This window comes from Echinops telfairi, unplaced genomic scaffold (genome assembly GCF_000313985.2).
Source record: "Echinops telfairi isolate 266 unplaced genomic scaffold, ASM31398v2 ScPeMD7_7469;HRSCAF=8507_1, whole genome shotgun sequence".
NCBI classification, from domain to species: Eukaryota; Metazoa; Chordata; class Mammalia; order Afrosoricida; family Tenrecidae; genus Echinops; species Echinops telfairi.
Window position 1 is genome coordinate 75489507 of NW_022111373.1, and position 16851 is coordinate 75506357.

At 44.6% G+C, this 16851-nt stretch overlaps 2 protein-coding genes and 1 pseudogene across 2 annotated transcripts in view; 2 read left to right on the plus strand and 1 right to left on the minus strand.

The window, feature by feature from the left end:
* The window catches only part of SV2C (synaptic vesicle glycoprotein 2C), a 267398-nt gene that overhangs the window by 204538 nt on the left and 46009 nt on the right, over positions 1-16851 (minus strand). The gene's annotated exons all lie outside the window — the stretch shown is intronic.
* On the plus strand, positions 8793-9686 carry LOC105978698 (polyadenylate-binding protein 2-like). Its single transcript, XM_045285023.1, has one exon. The coding sequence runs from the start codon at positions 8793-8795 to the stop codon at positions 9684-9686; it is 894 nt and encodes a 297-aa protein (XP_045140958.1).
* Positions 11254-16389, plus strand: LOC105978699 (annotated as a pseudogene).

The window sequence follows — 16851 nt, forward strand, 5'->3', positions numbered from 1 at the left end:
GCTGGCAGGGGTCTCCACACGGCTGCTCCAGCACCCAGGGCTGCATCGGAGTAGGTCCATGTGGCGTCTCCTTGGGGATGTCTTGCAGGAAGTCAGCCTTGCAAGCTGGAACAGGGAACTGCTAAGACAGCTGCACCCTGGTGCTACCACAAAGCAAGAGACCCGAGAACTAGAAAGGCGAAGCTCACCAAGCCATTTATCCCTCTACCCTTCAATTAACCCCACATGTGTTTATCGGCCAGGTTGGCACAATTAACTAACTCAGAAGGGATGAGTCAACCAGGGCCACAATAAAGCATCAATGAAACACACAATATTCTTCTGGTTCCTGGAGGCTTTCTCACCCCCCACCCCCCACTATCATGACCCCAGTCCTGCCTTTCACTATGGGCTAGACGGGAGCATGTATACAGGTGCAAATAAGAGATAAGAGCTCATGATACACGGAATCCAGCAACAGGAATGGGAGTGGCGATATCAGAAGAGTATGGGGAAAGTGAGGTGCGGAGGGGAGGAAGGGGGAACTCATCTCAACAATCAACACATAATCACACGCCCTCCCTCCAGGGGGACAAATGAAACCATGGTGGAAGGGAGACAGCAATTATTGTAAGATATGAAAATAATAATACTTTGTATTTTATCAAGGGTCATAAGGGTGGGGGGAGGGAAAATGATGCCAATATATGTACAAATATGGTTGATACAATTGACGTGAGCATTGTCATAAGAGATGTATGAAGACTTGACTGAAAAACACTGGTAAAGGTCAACAAACAGACCTTGAATTATTTATGAGCTCTTCCATTTTTGTCAGTGGCTTTCTTTTTATTATTGTTATTTTCTTTTCTTTTCGGTTGTTGTTATTGTTTTGTTGGTTTTGACTTCCTTTGTTGTTTTATTTGACTTTTCCCGGTTGTTGCAGGTCTTAATGTATCTGCATGTCTATCTCGATAAGATAGGTGGGATAAATAATTCACAGATGAAAAGAATGGGACCAATGGTTCTGGGGGGATATGGGAGAAGGGAGGTGGGAGAAAGGAAGGAGGGGGTAACCAACCCAGGGACAAGGGAACAACAAGTGAACTATAATCAATGGAAGGAAGGTCATAGGATGCCTAGTGGGGCTTAATCAAGGGCAATGTAGCAATGAGGAATTACTAAACCCAAATGAAGGCAGAACATGATGGTGGGACAAGAGGAAAGTAACAGGAAATAGAGGAAAGAACCAGGAGGCAAAGGACATTTACAGAGGTGTAAAATACAGGCATGTACATATGTAAATATATATAATGAGAGGGGAATAGAACTATGTACTCATATTTATACGATAAGAATTAAGGTTGCAGATGGACATTGGGCTTTGACTCAAGTACTCCCTTAACACAAGAACACTTTGTTCTAACACTCCAGCATTCTGTGATGCACACCTTCCCAACATGATTGCTGAAGACAAAATGGGTGCATAAGCAAATGTGGTGAAGAAAGCTGATGGTGCCCAGCTATCTAAAGATATAGTGTCTGGGGTCTTAAAGGCTTGAAGATAAACAAGTGGCCATGTAGCTGAGAAGCAACAAAGCCCACATGGAAGAAGCACACCTGTGGTGTCCATGGGATCAGGTATCAGGCATCTAAGATCCAGAACAAAACTGTTTGGGCAGAAACGGGAATTGGTGGGGCAGGCAAGTGGAACAATACGTTGACGACAGTACTCAATGGTGCGCAACAACTGACGCAGCTCCCATAGCATTGTTACATTGTTACTGAGTTCTAACTGCCCACCTTGCAGAACATCCAGCTCCCATAGCATTGTTACATTGTTACTGAGTTCTAACTGCCCACTTGGCAAAACAGGCAAACTGGAATAAAAATTCCCCAGCTACTCCCTCCCCGCAGACCGGGGCTATAAAACTCTCCATCTATAGCTTTCGACAGCATGACTTTGTGGGGCCCCAACTGGGCACCCCCACCCCCCACCCCGTGACCCTCACCCGGGAGCTCAGGATGCTCCCGTCCCTTTCTCTGCTCTCCCCTCCCTCCCCGGAGCTCTGAGATAAACCCTTGAAACTGTTTTCTACCTTTGCCTTCTTTCCGTTGCCAAATCAGCCTCACAAAAACATACCCAAGGTGAATGGGGGGCGGGGCGGGGGGTGGTGGTGGTAGTGATGGAGTGGAGACCCAATGCCCATCTGCAGACAATTGGACATCCTCTCACAGAGTGGTCACAGGGAAGAGACGAGCCAGTCCGGGGGGCAGTATAGCACTGATGAAACACACAACTTTCCTCTAGTTCTTTGGTGCTTCCTTCCCCACCCCCACTATCATGACCTCAATTCTACCTTACAAATCAGGTAAAACCAGAGCATGCACACTGCTACAGATAAAAGTCTACAACACAGGAAATCCAGGATAGATAAAACCCTCAGGGCCAACAACTAGTAGAGATACCTGCAGGATTAGGGGAGGGTGTGGGGAGAAAGGGGGACTCGATCACAAGGATCAACTATAACTCCCTCCCAGGGGGACGAATAACAAAAAAGTGGGTGAGGGGCGATGGAGGACAATGTAAAATCTGAAAATAATAATCTATAACTTATCAAGGGTGGGTGAGGGAGGGTGGATGGGGGAGGGTGGGGGAAGAAATAGGTAGCTGATATCAGGGCTTCAAGTGGGAAGAGAATGCTTTGAAAATGATAATGGTGGCAGATGTGCAAATGTGCTTGACACACTGGATGAATGGATAGATTGTGACAAGAGACGTAAGAGGCCCCAATAAAAGTATATAAAAACAAAAAAAACCCCAGATCTAAAAAAACAAAAAAAGAGGTGTACGAGCCCCCCCAAAACACCAAACTCACTGCCATTGTGTAGAAGCCGACCAATAGCAACCCTATAGGACAGGATAGACAAGCCCCTGTGAGCTTCTGAGACTGTAACAATTTCTGGACCTGGAAAACCTCATTTTTGCCTAAGGAGCAGCTGGAGATTTTGAACAGCTGATGTTTTGAAGAGCAGCCCAATGCATAACCACAGGACCCTTTCTAAGCACAGACTTGGCAGAAGGCAATGGTTTAGAAGGAGAGCTCTAAATCCATGTTGACCTCTCCACATAGATTTAGTCCTAATTGAATTATTTCCAATTGTAGATGATAAGCTTTGCCCACAGGCAGAGTACATTTGAAAGTGGATTATTATAGCTCCCACAGTCTGGTTAGGGAGGGCACCCCTGGCCTTTGTAAACTGCTTGGTGTCCTTGATGGGATTCGAGGCACTTGGTCTACATAGTCATTTTCCCGTTGCCTTCAGGGGCCTTTGGACTTCTACCTTCAGATCATAGTGTCTTGATCAGATCCTTCCTCTTGACAGGTATACATCTTACACTGTATAAAGCATTCTCAAAATGTCCCAACTGTTAAAACAGAGCATAGGGGGATGGGGAGGGTATGAGTAGAAAGGTGGTAAAAAGGAACTTTCTTTGCTAGCAGTCTACATCAGCGGTTCTCAGCCTTCCTTATGCCGCCACCTTTCACACAGTTCCATATGTGGTGGGGACCCCCAACCATACAATTATTTTCGTTGCTACTTCATAACTGTAATTTTGCTACTGTTATGAATCGTAATGTAAATATCTGATCTGCATGATGTATTTTCATTATTACAGATTGAACATCATGAAAGCATAGCGATTCATTACAAAAACGATATGTAATTATATATTGTGGAATATTTATTTCTAATGACAAACGAAATTTTGTCTTGAAGCATGGTGTCACATGGGTGACAGTCTTCACACCGGGTACTGGTATGTGGGCGTACCTGCATGCGGATGGACCCGCCTGGAGCAAGATAGAGGAGTGGCTCATAAGATAGTGTCTTGGTTCCTAAGACCATTGGAAATATGGGTTTTCTGATGGTCTTAGGCGACCCCTGTGAAAGGGTCTTTTGAACCCCAAAGGGGTCTGGACCCACACGTTGAGAGGTGCTGGCTTAGATTAAGAGAAGTAAGTCTATTTTTGCCTCTCCAAACAGATTCCGCCTGATTGAACTATTTCTGATTGTAGACAAACATGAAAAGCTTTGCCTTCAGACAGTGTGCTTGAAAGTGGATTACTACACTCCCATAATCCAGTCAGGGAAGGGCTGCCTCCTCTTTGTAACTTGCTTGGTTGTGGGCTTATGGTATTGGAGGTCCAGTACTTGGTCTGGAGTCATTTTGCTAATGCTTTCAGGGCCCCTTTAGATTTCTACCCTCGGACTATAGCTTCTTGATCATATGCTTCTTCTTGACTTGAATACCTCTTCCAGGCACACAGCATTCTCAAAAGTCTGATTACTAAAATGCAATGTAGGGTAGTGGGGAGGGTGTGAGTATAAAGAAAATAAAATTGGAGTTTCTTTTCTAGGACAGTTTACATTCTGGTGGGAAGAACTATATAGAACTATACCACACCCTCCAAAAAAAGAGTGTGTGGAAGGAAAGTAAAAAAGCAACGGTGAAATGAAACTCAAGCCTCTATTGGACTTAATATTTCACCATTGTCATATTTCTAGTCTTGACATTAAGTTTTTATAATACATTGTGAGGAAAAGCTGTGTGAAACACCTAAAGCAGGACAAAAATTATTCTTCATGGAAGCAAGAAAGAGCAAGGTCAACATCAGGGAGAGTGACAAAAGGAATCAAAATATGTGCGGAGGTGGAAGCAGAGAAGGCTCATTTCCCTTTTCAATACAGTCTCAGCATAAAGGAGGTGGAGGGTAGAGCAGGGGCCTGGTTGAAGGGGTAGTGATTCCTGCTTCTAGCCAATCAATGACCGAATTGATTCTCGGAGGTCAGCAAGATTCTAGGCAGGATCCTGTCCAGATCACAATGACATAGCCTGAACTTGGGGCGCATACTCATCTGTAGGAGGAGGTACTTTGTAAGAAGCCAGCCAATAATGGAAGGTCTTTTCTATTATCTAGTCAGTGAAAGAAAGTCCGCCATTATTCACATTAGTATCTTAATTCCCCATCCAATGGTTGGCTTTAAGATTAGGTAAGATATCATTCTGCATGTAATCCTTTAATAAATTCACTGTTCCATTCCAACATGTTTCTGTTTCCTGTCTGAATTCCTCCATAGAGATATGCCAAGATCTTAGAGAAATCTGAACCATCCAATTCACTCTAGTAATATGAGTAGGTTGCCAATCCATATGGGCATTATTTATCCTCCCAAAAAATATGTCTCTGTGATTATTGGATGGTTACAGAGAAGTTTACAGTAATGCACCACTTATTTCAATTGTGTTAGGGATGAAATTATTTAATCAGATACTGAATGAACTAAAAGCTGCCTAGCATATATTTTAAGGTAGATGTTCATTCCCCTCTGATTCTCAAGTAGCATAGTCATCCATATTCAATTTCCACTCCCCATCCTCAATGATTTTTCCAAAGGCACCAGGAATTCAACAGCCCCCAAACCTAGTTGAATGAGCAGCCACCATAGCAAACTTCAGGCCCAGAAGCCCTTGGGAACAGCCACCATTCACCAAGGGTGGGGACCCAGTTTGGATTAGGGTTTTGTATCCACTTGGGTGGGTCATGATTCTCTTGGCTTGGCAAGTGGGTGGATGGGATCCGAAATCCTACTGTCCCACCCATGATGCCATCAGCCATGAGCAGTTGTCAGTGGACAGGCAGTTCCCTTGTGGGAGTGGCTAGCACAGACTATAAAAGGTATTCATTCTGAGGACAACCTTGCAGCTCTTTCTGCTCAACAAGGATCCGGGGTCCAGCTCCGATCATCTGATCCGAGGTTTCCTGCTGCGCTTGAGTCACTAGCCTGTTGCACTGCTTGCTGACCTCGGATTCCCGGGCCTCTGAAACCTGGGAGCCAACAGGCTTGCTGTCTGCTCTGTGGTTCTCAGATTCATCCACTTTGGAAGCGGCTTGTGTCAACAGAAGCCTCCAGGCTGCCATCTGATTCGGAATTTGCCAACCTCGACCACTTGGTGAGTTATTTCCTTGAGATAAATCTGTGTGTGTGTGGGTGTGTGTTTGTGTATCAAAAGACATAGAATGTCAAATGCGCAACAGGTTGCACATGAGCACATTTTAGTCTTCTGGAATTCTCATTTCTTGTCATGCCATCCAGTGTGGACAGAATACCTCCCCACATCTCGTTATTTGAGCATAAAATAATATCAATTTCTTTGGCATGACATGTTGGCCTTATTTCAGTTGACTACTAAAGGTGGGCAACCTGGGAAGTGAGAAAGGCCAAGGAAAAGGCTATCCTTAGGAAGCCCTTTGCAACGAGCTGGGATTAATTCCAGTGCAACTGCTTTGTTTCTGTTTGAGTCATTGAGTAAGGGGGGCGGGGCGGGGGGGGGGGTTGTCTTCTGTTGGGGAGCACACTCTCTCAGGAAGAGCCTAAAATACCAGCAACAGAGTGTCCTTCCCTGAATGAAAGGTTGGGGAGAATGAACTTAATAAAATATTTTATTTAGGCAGGCTTAAAAAAAATAATTTTTAAACCATTTATTGTGAATCCAGTAATGGTTTAGAGTAGATCAATTTAGGCAGCGTTTAAGGAGTACTTTCCACCTATTGCAGAGGTAAGGTCTTATTGTTTTTTCTTTCAAGGGCATTTGAATGTTTATAACATCATTGAAAAACCATACTGTTCAAACATCTCATGAACTCTCCCTTAATGTGAGCGCAGGAACTGCCTCTCCCCGGTGAGGCCCGTGATGTCCACACGAATGGATGGTTTTTTCTGCCTTTATAAAGCCGGAGGGTCAGACACTCCCCACATGCGATCTATTGTTTTGACCTAACTTAAAAATACATGTGAAGAGTTTACTTATGATAGCAATTTCAACCTGTATCAGAGCTTCACGTGAGCATCATTTTTGCAGGAAGCTAAGAATGACGTTGAAATCCCTAATCAATGGACAGAGTTTACAAATAGATTGAGTTTCCATTTAATTCCCTCTGATCATTAACAGAGGATATAGATCATCTTGCCCCGAGGCACAGGCTTTGGAAAGTGGATTACCTCCAGCCCTCTGCAGCCTGCCCAAGGATCTGCCTTCTCTTGGGGCTTGCCTGGGTCTCTCCTTGATGGAGATCACTGGCTGGGAACCATGCAGTCTGTGGCAAAGTCAACATCCATGCTTTGACTGTCTTAACCAAAGACCCAGAACCAATTTTTAAAACTCTTATGTGCCAATCATGACCATGTTCCTTGTTCTGTAGCCCCACTTAGGACTGTGAACTCTTGATCTGCCATTAATCATGAACTTGTGAAAGTGTGTTTTATTTCCATGCCCTATTTAACCAGAGTCCCAACCAAGACTCCTCAGAGACCATCGTGTCCTTTGTTAATGGCCTCCCTCATTTCCATGACGTGTCTGTCATTCTCATATGTCTTTGTCTTGTGACATTTAATGAATGGTGCCCTTAAGTTATATTTGACTGGGGTCCCTTTTGTCTCATAAAACAGAGACCAAGTGTAAAAGAGGATTGCAAAGTTTTCTTATCTGGAGGAATCTCTGGAGGGCCTTGAAAACTTGACTCTGGAAAGAAAGGAAACTTTAAGGTACCTTCACATTTCCACAGCCAGGGAAACGCAGCAAAAGTAAGCACTCTTGGACTCACAAACCTGTGTTTCCAGGCTTCCAGAAACTTCAGTGAATCTTGTGTGTATTCTCATCTGTGAATGGTTCATTTGTTATCTGTCCTATTTGCCTTTAATGCCTAGAATTTTTGTGATTCAAAATCTATTCTGAATTCTACAGGTGGAAAACTCCAGTACTGCTTACCACCCACAAAGAGCTAGTATCTAGTAAAGGCTGAGGTTGTGTGTTAATTTGGCGAGGTCATGAGTCTCTGGCAGGGCAGTTTTCTTGTACTCAGACCCCAGGATGAGCTCTAGAATAATACCATCGTGTCCATGACGCCACGTGCCACAAGGAGTCCACCAGGTAAAGAGGGGTTTCCTCTTGGAAAGGTTTGTATGGAATATCAAGGGACATTCATTCGTAAGAATGTTTTCTCTGATTTTTTGCTCACTGGGGAGCCTGCATTCACCTCTTAGCATCTGATTTCAGGTTTCTTGGACTTGACATGGTCACCTGTTGTACTGCTTGCTGATCTTGGGATTGCCTACGTTCTGAAACCAGGGAGCCAACGACCTTTCTCTCTGACCTGCTGATCTTCAGGTCTTGACCCTCAGTTGCTGAAGCCACTTGTGTCAACAGAAGCTTCCAGCCTGCCTTGTGGCCCCACACTTGGAATGTGCCAGCTTCTACCACCTTGTGAGTCATTTCCTTGCAACAAATCTCTCTTTCTCTCTCTCGTATATATAATTAATCAATGTTTCCTTGTGTTGAGCATGCTGTCAATACAAATTTACAGAGTAGTCATGATCAATTTATTAGAAATTATAACAACAATTGAGGTATAGCAAGCCAGAATCTATATTCAACATTGTCTTCGGTTTGAAGGGATAGTGATTAAGACAGTTAAAATATAGAGATAGGAATACCTGGGCATCTAGTGGCCTATTTGGGGTGTTCGTGTCTACATTTCTATGGGAGGATAACTGAGGTCGTGCAGCTACAAAATGATGCAGTGGACTATGCATGTCAGCACAAACTTCTGGGGGTTATGCCAAATGATCAATGTGCATGCAGGACTAAAGAGGCAATTGTTCCTTTCTAGGGATTAAGGGAGCCATCCTGTGACGGAGAAGGAGCCCTCAAGGGCGTGGAGAGAGAACGTCCCCCAGACTCTTTGAAGATGGCAGCAACATCTCCAGACATGGAAGCAGCAGGCAGGGCTGGCAGTCAAGGAGCTCGGTGGGGACAGCGCCCTCTTGTGCCTGGGGCCAGTGGAGATGCTGACTTTCCAAGTGCCATAAAGGACCACAGGAAAAGGCAGGAGGAGCCCGAGGAGATGGAGCCTGAGGAGTTGTTGCTGGACTATGAAGCAGAGCCCGTGCCTGAACAAGTAGAGCACTCGCTCCCGTTCTGCTCAGAGGCCCCCAAACACCCTGGAACTCTGAAACACTCTGAGCGTGAGCCTGTGGACCAGGCCACTGAGGACCAGCAGCTAGAAGCCATCCAAGCTCACGTCAGAGAGATGACGGAAGAAATTGACAAGATAAAGGAGATGCAGAAAGAGCTGGCGCAGCTGATGAAGATGCACTCACCTGCAGGCAATCAAGGCCAGGTGGTCCTGTCTCCTGAGGAGAAGAAGCAGGCTGATGCCCGCTCGATCTACGTTGGCAATGTGGACTACGGAGCCTCAGCAGAAGAGCTGGAAGCACACTTTCTTGGCTGTGGGTCAATCAACCGTGTCACCATCCTCTCTGACAAATTCAGTGGCCACCCCAAAGGGTTTGCATACATAGAGTTCTCAGACAAGGAGTCGGCGAAGATTTCCTTGTCCTTAGATGAGTCCCTTTTCAGAGGCAGACAAATCAAGGTGATCCCCAAACGAACCAACAGACCAGGCCTGAGCACCACAAATCGGGGCTTCCCAAGAGCTCACTATGGTGGCCGCTCCACCAACCACAGATCAGACTCTCAGTCCCATGGGCGTTTCCACCGCAGGCCTGGGGGCCCAGTCTACCGGGGGCGCCCTGTGCGCAGGGGTGGGTCGAGAGCCCCCTCGTGGTATCCCCTTTACTAAGCAGATGGTGTCTGGAGTTTAATTTCCCCTTCTCACTTGGACAGCCGCTGCCATTGGGCAACCTAAGCCCTGCTTTCTTATTGCCCACATTTTGAGTAAATATTGGTGTTTGCTTTATTTTCACTGTAATTAGAAGGAAGGGGAGGCAGTATGTACATTTCTTTTTAACTCCTTTCCTGACGATAAGTTGTTTAATTTCTTTTAAATATATTTTAAGAATAAAAATGTTCAAAAGAGAAAAGGTTCGGATTTGAATTGTCTTCTTTGGAATAGTAAAGAACGACTTCAGGGAAAACCCTTAGCACTGCAACCCCTAGTTCTCTGTCGAAGAGAAGAAAGCACTGCTTCTCATGGCTTTCTCACTGGAGAAGCAACTGTGTCAGTCGACCCGTTGTGGTCGGCCTCTGGCACCGGCCCTCGTTTTTTTGTTTTTTTTTAAGCATTTTATTAGGGGCTCATACAAACAGTTTCATTGGCATTTAATTCACAGATCACACAATTCATTATAAGACTTGGCTTTGTCTTCTCAAGCTGCCTTTTGACATTTTTGACTCAGCTTTCTGTCTTTCTCATTCCGTTCATGTGCTGTAGACACTTCACAGAGAAGATCCTGCTTCGAAGTCTCTTCTGACACCCACTTTGATCTTTTTTCCTTTCCTATGTTTTTCATGATGTTTCGCTTTCTGAAGGAAGGATGCTCTTGATGTCCTCCCACAGCTCATTCCATCTTCTCTCATTACTGTTCAAGGCATCACATCTGCTCTGGAAATGCTCTCAAAATACAGGTGGGAAAGGCTCAAGGTTATATTTTCCCTGTCGAGCACTTGTTTTAATTTTCTTCAGTTTTATCCTGTACCTGCAAATGAGCAATTGTTGGTCTTTTCCATAGCCAGCCTCTGGTTGAGTTTTAGCTGCTGATGTTAAACTTCTGCATCATCTATTCCCACAGATATAGTCCCTTGGATTTCTGTGTATCCCATCTGGGCTAGACCACGTGTAAAAGTCTGTCCATTTTGTAGAGTTGGAAAAGGAGATTTGCTATCAACAAGTCATTTATGTTGTAAAATTCTATCATTCATTCTGCAGCATCATTTCTATCACCAAGACCAAAATTACTCAATAATGATGACAGCATACATTGACAAGAAACTGCCAGAAGTTGAGGCTGGATTCAGAAGGAATTTTCAACAAGGGAAATCAGTGCTGATGTCATATGGATCTTGCTTCAGAGAAGAGAATATTAAAAACATGTTTACTTGTGTTTTTTGACTCTGCAAATGCACATGAATTTATGAACCATAAAAAACTATAAATAACCTGGGATGGGATTTCCAGAACCCTTCTTAGTGATGATAAGAACGTGAACATTAATTGACAGCCAGTTGTGCAAACAGAACAAGGGATTAGGGCATCGTTTAAAATAATAAACATGTTCTTCATGGTTGTATCCTCTGGCCATACTTGTTCAATCGGTATGCTCAGCCAATAATCAGAGAAGATGGCTTATAGGACGAAGAATGGGGAACCTGGATTGGAGGAAGACCTACTGACAGCCTGAGATACGCAGATGACACCACCTTGCTTGCTGGACGTGAGGAGAACTCGAACACTGGCTGATGGGAGGACCGATGGCAGTCTTCAGAATAGATTAAAACCCAAAGTATACAAGTCCCAAATCCCCATTTTGAACCAATAGGTAGCAAACATCACGACACAGGGAGATAAGGTTCAAGTTATCAAGGAACTTTCTTGGATTTACTGTCCATGTTCATGTAAGAATCAATACAGCACTAAAAAGATGAGGGAGATTAGTTAATTTGGTGGCATAAGAACTCTTAAGAGTATTGGAAAGCTCGGATGTTACTTTGAGAACGAGGTGCACCTGATTCAAGGCACGGCATTTTCAATGGGCTCATGTGCATGTGGAAGTTAGACGTTGAATAAAGAAGACGGAGGAGAATTGGTATATTTGAATTAGGTGCTGCAGAGGTTTATAGAAATAACAAGGACTGCTGAAAGGGCCAGCCTACCTTTCTTGGAAGAACTACAACCAGAATTCGACTTAAAGGCAAGAACCGAAAGATCGTTTCTTGCTTATTTTGGACATGTTGTCAGGAGAGACCATCCCCGCAGACAGACAGCATGCTTGAGAAACTAGAGGGACCGTGAACAAGAGGAAGGACCTCATGGAGCAAGATGGACACAACGCTCACAACAACAGGCTTGGCCCAGGAGAGCCCAGGGGGGTGCAATGTCCCCTTTTGCTGTGGGCAGGGCTACTAGAGTCGGGACAACAGTTCACACCTAACAACACGCATCAGACACCGCAATCGCTCCGTCATATCACAGAGACTTACACAACCATCGCCACAATCAGTTTAAACATTCTCTTCACTTTGGTACTCATTACTTTTAGCTCCCCACTTTCCCTCAACTTCCGATCCCATACCCCCAAGGAGCCACTAATCCAGTTACCGTCTGTAGATTTATCTATCCTGAATTTCATATAGCATTAAAAAACAAACAAAAACTGCTGAAAAGAACATTGTCAATCAGATAAAATTTCAAAAGAAAAAAGCAGAAACAGTACAAACTAGAACAATTTAAAATGGATGATATGGGAGCTCAAACCATAGGGTAGTGCATTTTAACCCAAATGCGTCTAACAATCCCCTTTCTATGCACTCTGTCTGATAGTAAGGCTATCCCTGATATGTAGTCAGAGAGGGATCACTGAAGGATTCAAAGGAGAGATCTAATGATATTACATTTTAATTTTACTACATCTGCCATACAGACTTGACATTGCTGTCTGTCTGATAATAGGGCCATTAATAGATCTCAATTATGGTCTTAGGTTAGTCAATAAAGGCTTACTCTATGTGTGCATCCTGTCAATGGATTTGGGGCTTCCACGGTCATCCATAGGCTTCTGTAAACCAGTTGTCCATAATTTAAGGTCTGATAGCATTCCCTCCTTCAGATTTGGAGAATATTATTGGCAGTCCTTGGATCACACAGCCTGGTGTACTCCTTCCATGTGAACGTAGTTGACACCTCACTTAGAAGACCTTTTTCTTTGAAAACATACTTGAAGATCCAGATGCTGTTGTTATGGATAGTTGGGCACCATCTAGCAAGGCCATATCAGATAAACTGATTATCCTTCCACTGGGGCTGGAATTAAGTTCAAGGCCAAGTCCATTCATGCTTCTGTGGTTTATAGACGCCTTTGACTGTTAGCTCAAGGGCATTGAACTGACAGATGTCAGACTTTAGTTGAAATCTCTTGCCTTGAGTGTGTCCAATGAATGGTGGCCTGAAACTGCCAAATGTTTAGTATCTTTTAAAAACATTATTATTAAATACTTTTATTGGAGGCTCTTACATCTCGTATCACAATCCATACATTCATCCAGTGTGCCAAGCACATTTGCATATATGCTACTATCATCATTTTCAAAGCATTTCTCTTCCCACTTAAGCCCCTGATATCAGCTCCCCATTTCTTCCCCATCCCTCCCTCACGGACCCTTGATAAGTTATAGACTATTACTCTCATATCTTACACCATCCTCCCTCATCCCTCACCCACTTTTCCATTGTTCATCCCCCTGAGAGAGGGTTCTAAGTTGATCCTTGTGATGGATCCTCCTTTCTCCCCCCACCTCCCTTAATCTTCTTGGATCTCTACTCTCATTGTTGGCCCTGGGGGGTGGGGTGGTGTTATCTATCCTGTATTCCCTGTGTTGTGGGATTTTATCTGTAGCAGTATGCATGTACTGGTCTAATCTGATTTTTCAGGTAGAATTGAGGTCATGGTAGTGGGGGAAAGGAAGCACCAAAGAACTAGAGGAAAGTTGTTTCATTGGTGCTATACTGCACCCTGAATGGCTCGCTTTTTTCCCTGTGACCCCTCTGTGATGGGATGTCCAAATATCTACAGATGGACATTGGGTCTCCACTCCATGCCCTGCTCCCCCATTCACCTTGGGTATGATTTTGTTCTGGGTCTTAGATGCATGGTACCTGATCCCATCAGCACCACAGGTTGGTGTGCTTCTTCCATGTGGGTGTTGTTGCTTTTCAGCTAGATGACTGCTTGTTTACCTTCAAGCCTTTAAGACCCTACCATATATCTTTCGCTAGCTGGGCACTGTCAGCTTTCTTCACCACATTTACTAATGCACACTTTTGTCTTCAGTAATCATGTCAAGAAGGTGAGCATCACAGAATTCTGGATTGTTACAACAAAGTGTTCTTGTGTTAAGGGAGTACTTGAGTTGAGGCCCAATGTCCATCTGCAACCTTCATTCTTAACATATAGTTATGAGTACACAGTTCTATTCCCCTCTCGTTATACACATATCTATTTACAAATGTACATGCCTGTATTAGACCACTATAAGTGTCCTTTGCCTCCTGGTTCTTTCCTCTATTTCCTTTTACATTCCTCTTGTCCCATCATCATGTTTGGCCTTCATTCGGGTTTAGTAATTCCTCATTGCTACATTGCCCTTGATTAAGCCCCACTAGGCTTCCCATGCCCTTTGATTTTAGTTCCCTTGTTGCAACAGAGCAGCAAGGGGAGTGAAGTGATGAAACCCCCAGGAATACCAAAAGTAGACTTTGGAGACAGAGTGTAGCACCCCATCAGACTCGACTGGCATCGCTTCTCGGCCTTTTGGCTAAGACCAAGTGTAGTATCAAGTGCAGACTCGATGGGAAACCACTTGCAAAGGCCAACAAACAGGCCTTGAAATAGCCTTTCCATTTCTGTCAGTGGCTTTCTTTTGGTTGTGGTTATTGTTTTGTTGGTCTTGATGTCCTTTGTTGTTTTATTTGGTGTTGCCAAGTAAAACAACAAAGGAAATTTGTTCTTTGTGCAACAAATTTGGTTTTTAAGCTTATCATGTATTTGCATGTCTATCTAGATAAGATAGGCGGGGTAAATAATTCGGAGAAGAAAAGAAGGGGGCTAATGGTTCTGGGGATACGCGAGAAGGGGAGGTAGGAGAAAGGAAGTGGGGGGAGAAACCAACCCAGGAACAAGGGAGCAAGAAATGTTTCCTATCTTAATTCCCTCCTTGCTCCAGGATGACAGCACTAACCTGGTTGTCATGGCTCTGCTGTAAATGAATCTTAGTGGTAGAATTGCCTTATTTTCACCTTCCATTGTTAGTGTAGATAGTGTGTGGTCACTTAGGAGTTTAATCTGTGCAAATTCATGTATTACGGTTTATTTCCTTTTCTTAACTTAAAAAAAAAATCTATGCCTTTGGCTCAACTACTGATACTCTCAATGTGTAGTGGTAATACTACCTACCCCTTATTAATTGGTCCACAGTTCAAACCCCCAGACAGCTCCACAGGGGAAGGTTGAGGTTTTCTAGGCCTTTGAAGACTGGCAGGCTCAGAGACACACAGCTGTGGCTGACAAGTCAGCTGCAGAGAAGAGAAGACAGTTGATCCAAAAGTCCAAAACCTTGGATGGTGACATGGAACACACCCAATTGGTGAAAGGCTTGGATTTGGCTCTGCTTCAGAAGGTATGAGCTGAGATTGCTAGCAAATAGAAAGAGGAGGTGGAACTGATGGAAAACCCCCAGATGGAAACCAAGAAAGATGAGCATTCTGAAAATAAGACTTAATTTAAAACACGTCTCTGCCGCAATGTCTATTGCATGTTCTTCAAGAGCAGGAGAGGAATCGGCTGTTGCTGCAGGGCCAACTGGCCTCTGTGGTGGACTGGATGTCGAGGATACTGGCACAGACACCCCCACCATGCTTGTCCGCAGCAAGTCTGATCATCGTACCGTGGGAGCCCAGACCACCTTGACCACAAACAGCATTTTCATCAGCAAGCTCACCCAGAGCCTTGCCGGCCTGGGGCAGGGTACCCGGAACCAGAAGCTCGAGAAGCATAAGGGGAAGCTGGAAGAGGAGAAACCTTCTGACGCGGATGCGAACATTTACGAAGACCTTGGCAATTGTGCGCCTGCCATGACGTAGACACCTTGGGACAAGGAAGAGGAGAGATACTGGGGACAGGAGCAGGGTCGAGAGCAAGAGAGACAAGAGCAGGGGCGGGAAAGAGAGAGAAGAGGAAGGAGAAGAGGCACAACTACTTCAAGAAGCCCCGAGTAGACGATGAGCCCATGCATGTTGGCAAAGGCCTGGATCTGCTAAAGAGTCAATCAAGCCCATCGCGGGGAAATGTGCTGGATCTGCTGCTTGGGGTGGCACTGAACCTCTGAAGAAGCCAGAAGACAAAAAGGAGCTGGGAGAGGTTTCTTCGGCACGTTTAAGAGTTATGCGGAATGCTAGACGGCCACGGTAGGAGAGAGGGCTGTGGACAGTGACAAGGAAGTGGACTCTAGTCAAATGGATCAGGCTAACAAGAAGGGCCCGTTAGGTCACTGAGACTTTGATACGCAGGAGATACAGCGAGTATTTCACCACCAAGGAGGCTTTGCCCATGGCTGCATTCCAGTGTGGCATCAAGATGTCTGAAGGGCAGAAAACCAGACGCTTTAAAGAAACCCATGACAAGGCAGAGGGCGATCACCAGGGGAAGATTAGTGCAATCCTTGAAGCCAAAGACCAATATATGAATCTCCAGTTGCATCTCCAGGAGAAACCCCCGCAAGGATGTGGTCTTCACTGCCATCTCGCTATTGTTCCCAGAAAGACTCTAGGGTAGTTTCTTTTGTGTTGTTTCATTTCAGGTGTGTATATGAAATTTTTTTGCATGCTCATTTAGTTCCATTATAATTGACTGACCTGCTGTTGTAAGAAAAAAGAAACGAAAACACACCCAAGCAAGCCCCTAATTGAAACGGCCCCTTCCAGAGTGTGCCTGGAGCAGAAGAGGAGGAAATGCACTTCTGATGCCCTCTGCCGAGGGAAAGACTATTCAGAGTCTGCGCAATTGTCAGAAGGGATTAGGTAGAGGTTTCAGCCATGTGGGAGTCTGAAAATAAAGTTTGGGTTTCCCTATCACCCCCTGGATTTTAGGCGCCATGAAGTCATTCCAACATAGAGTGACCCTAATGCAGAAGAAGACACTGCAAAGGGCATTTATAGAGGTCTAGATAAAGACATGTACATATGCAAATATATTTATATGAGGATGGGGAAATAGATCTATGTGCCTATATTTATA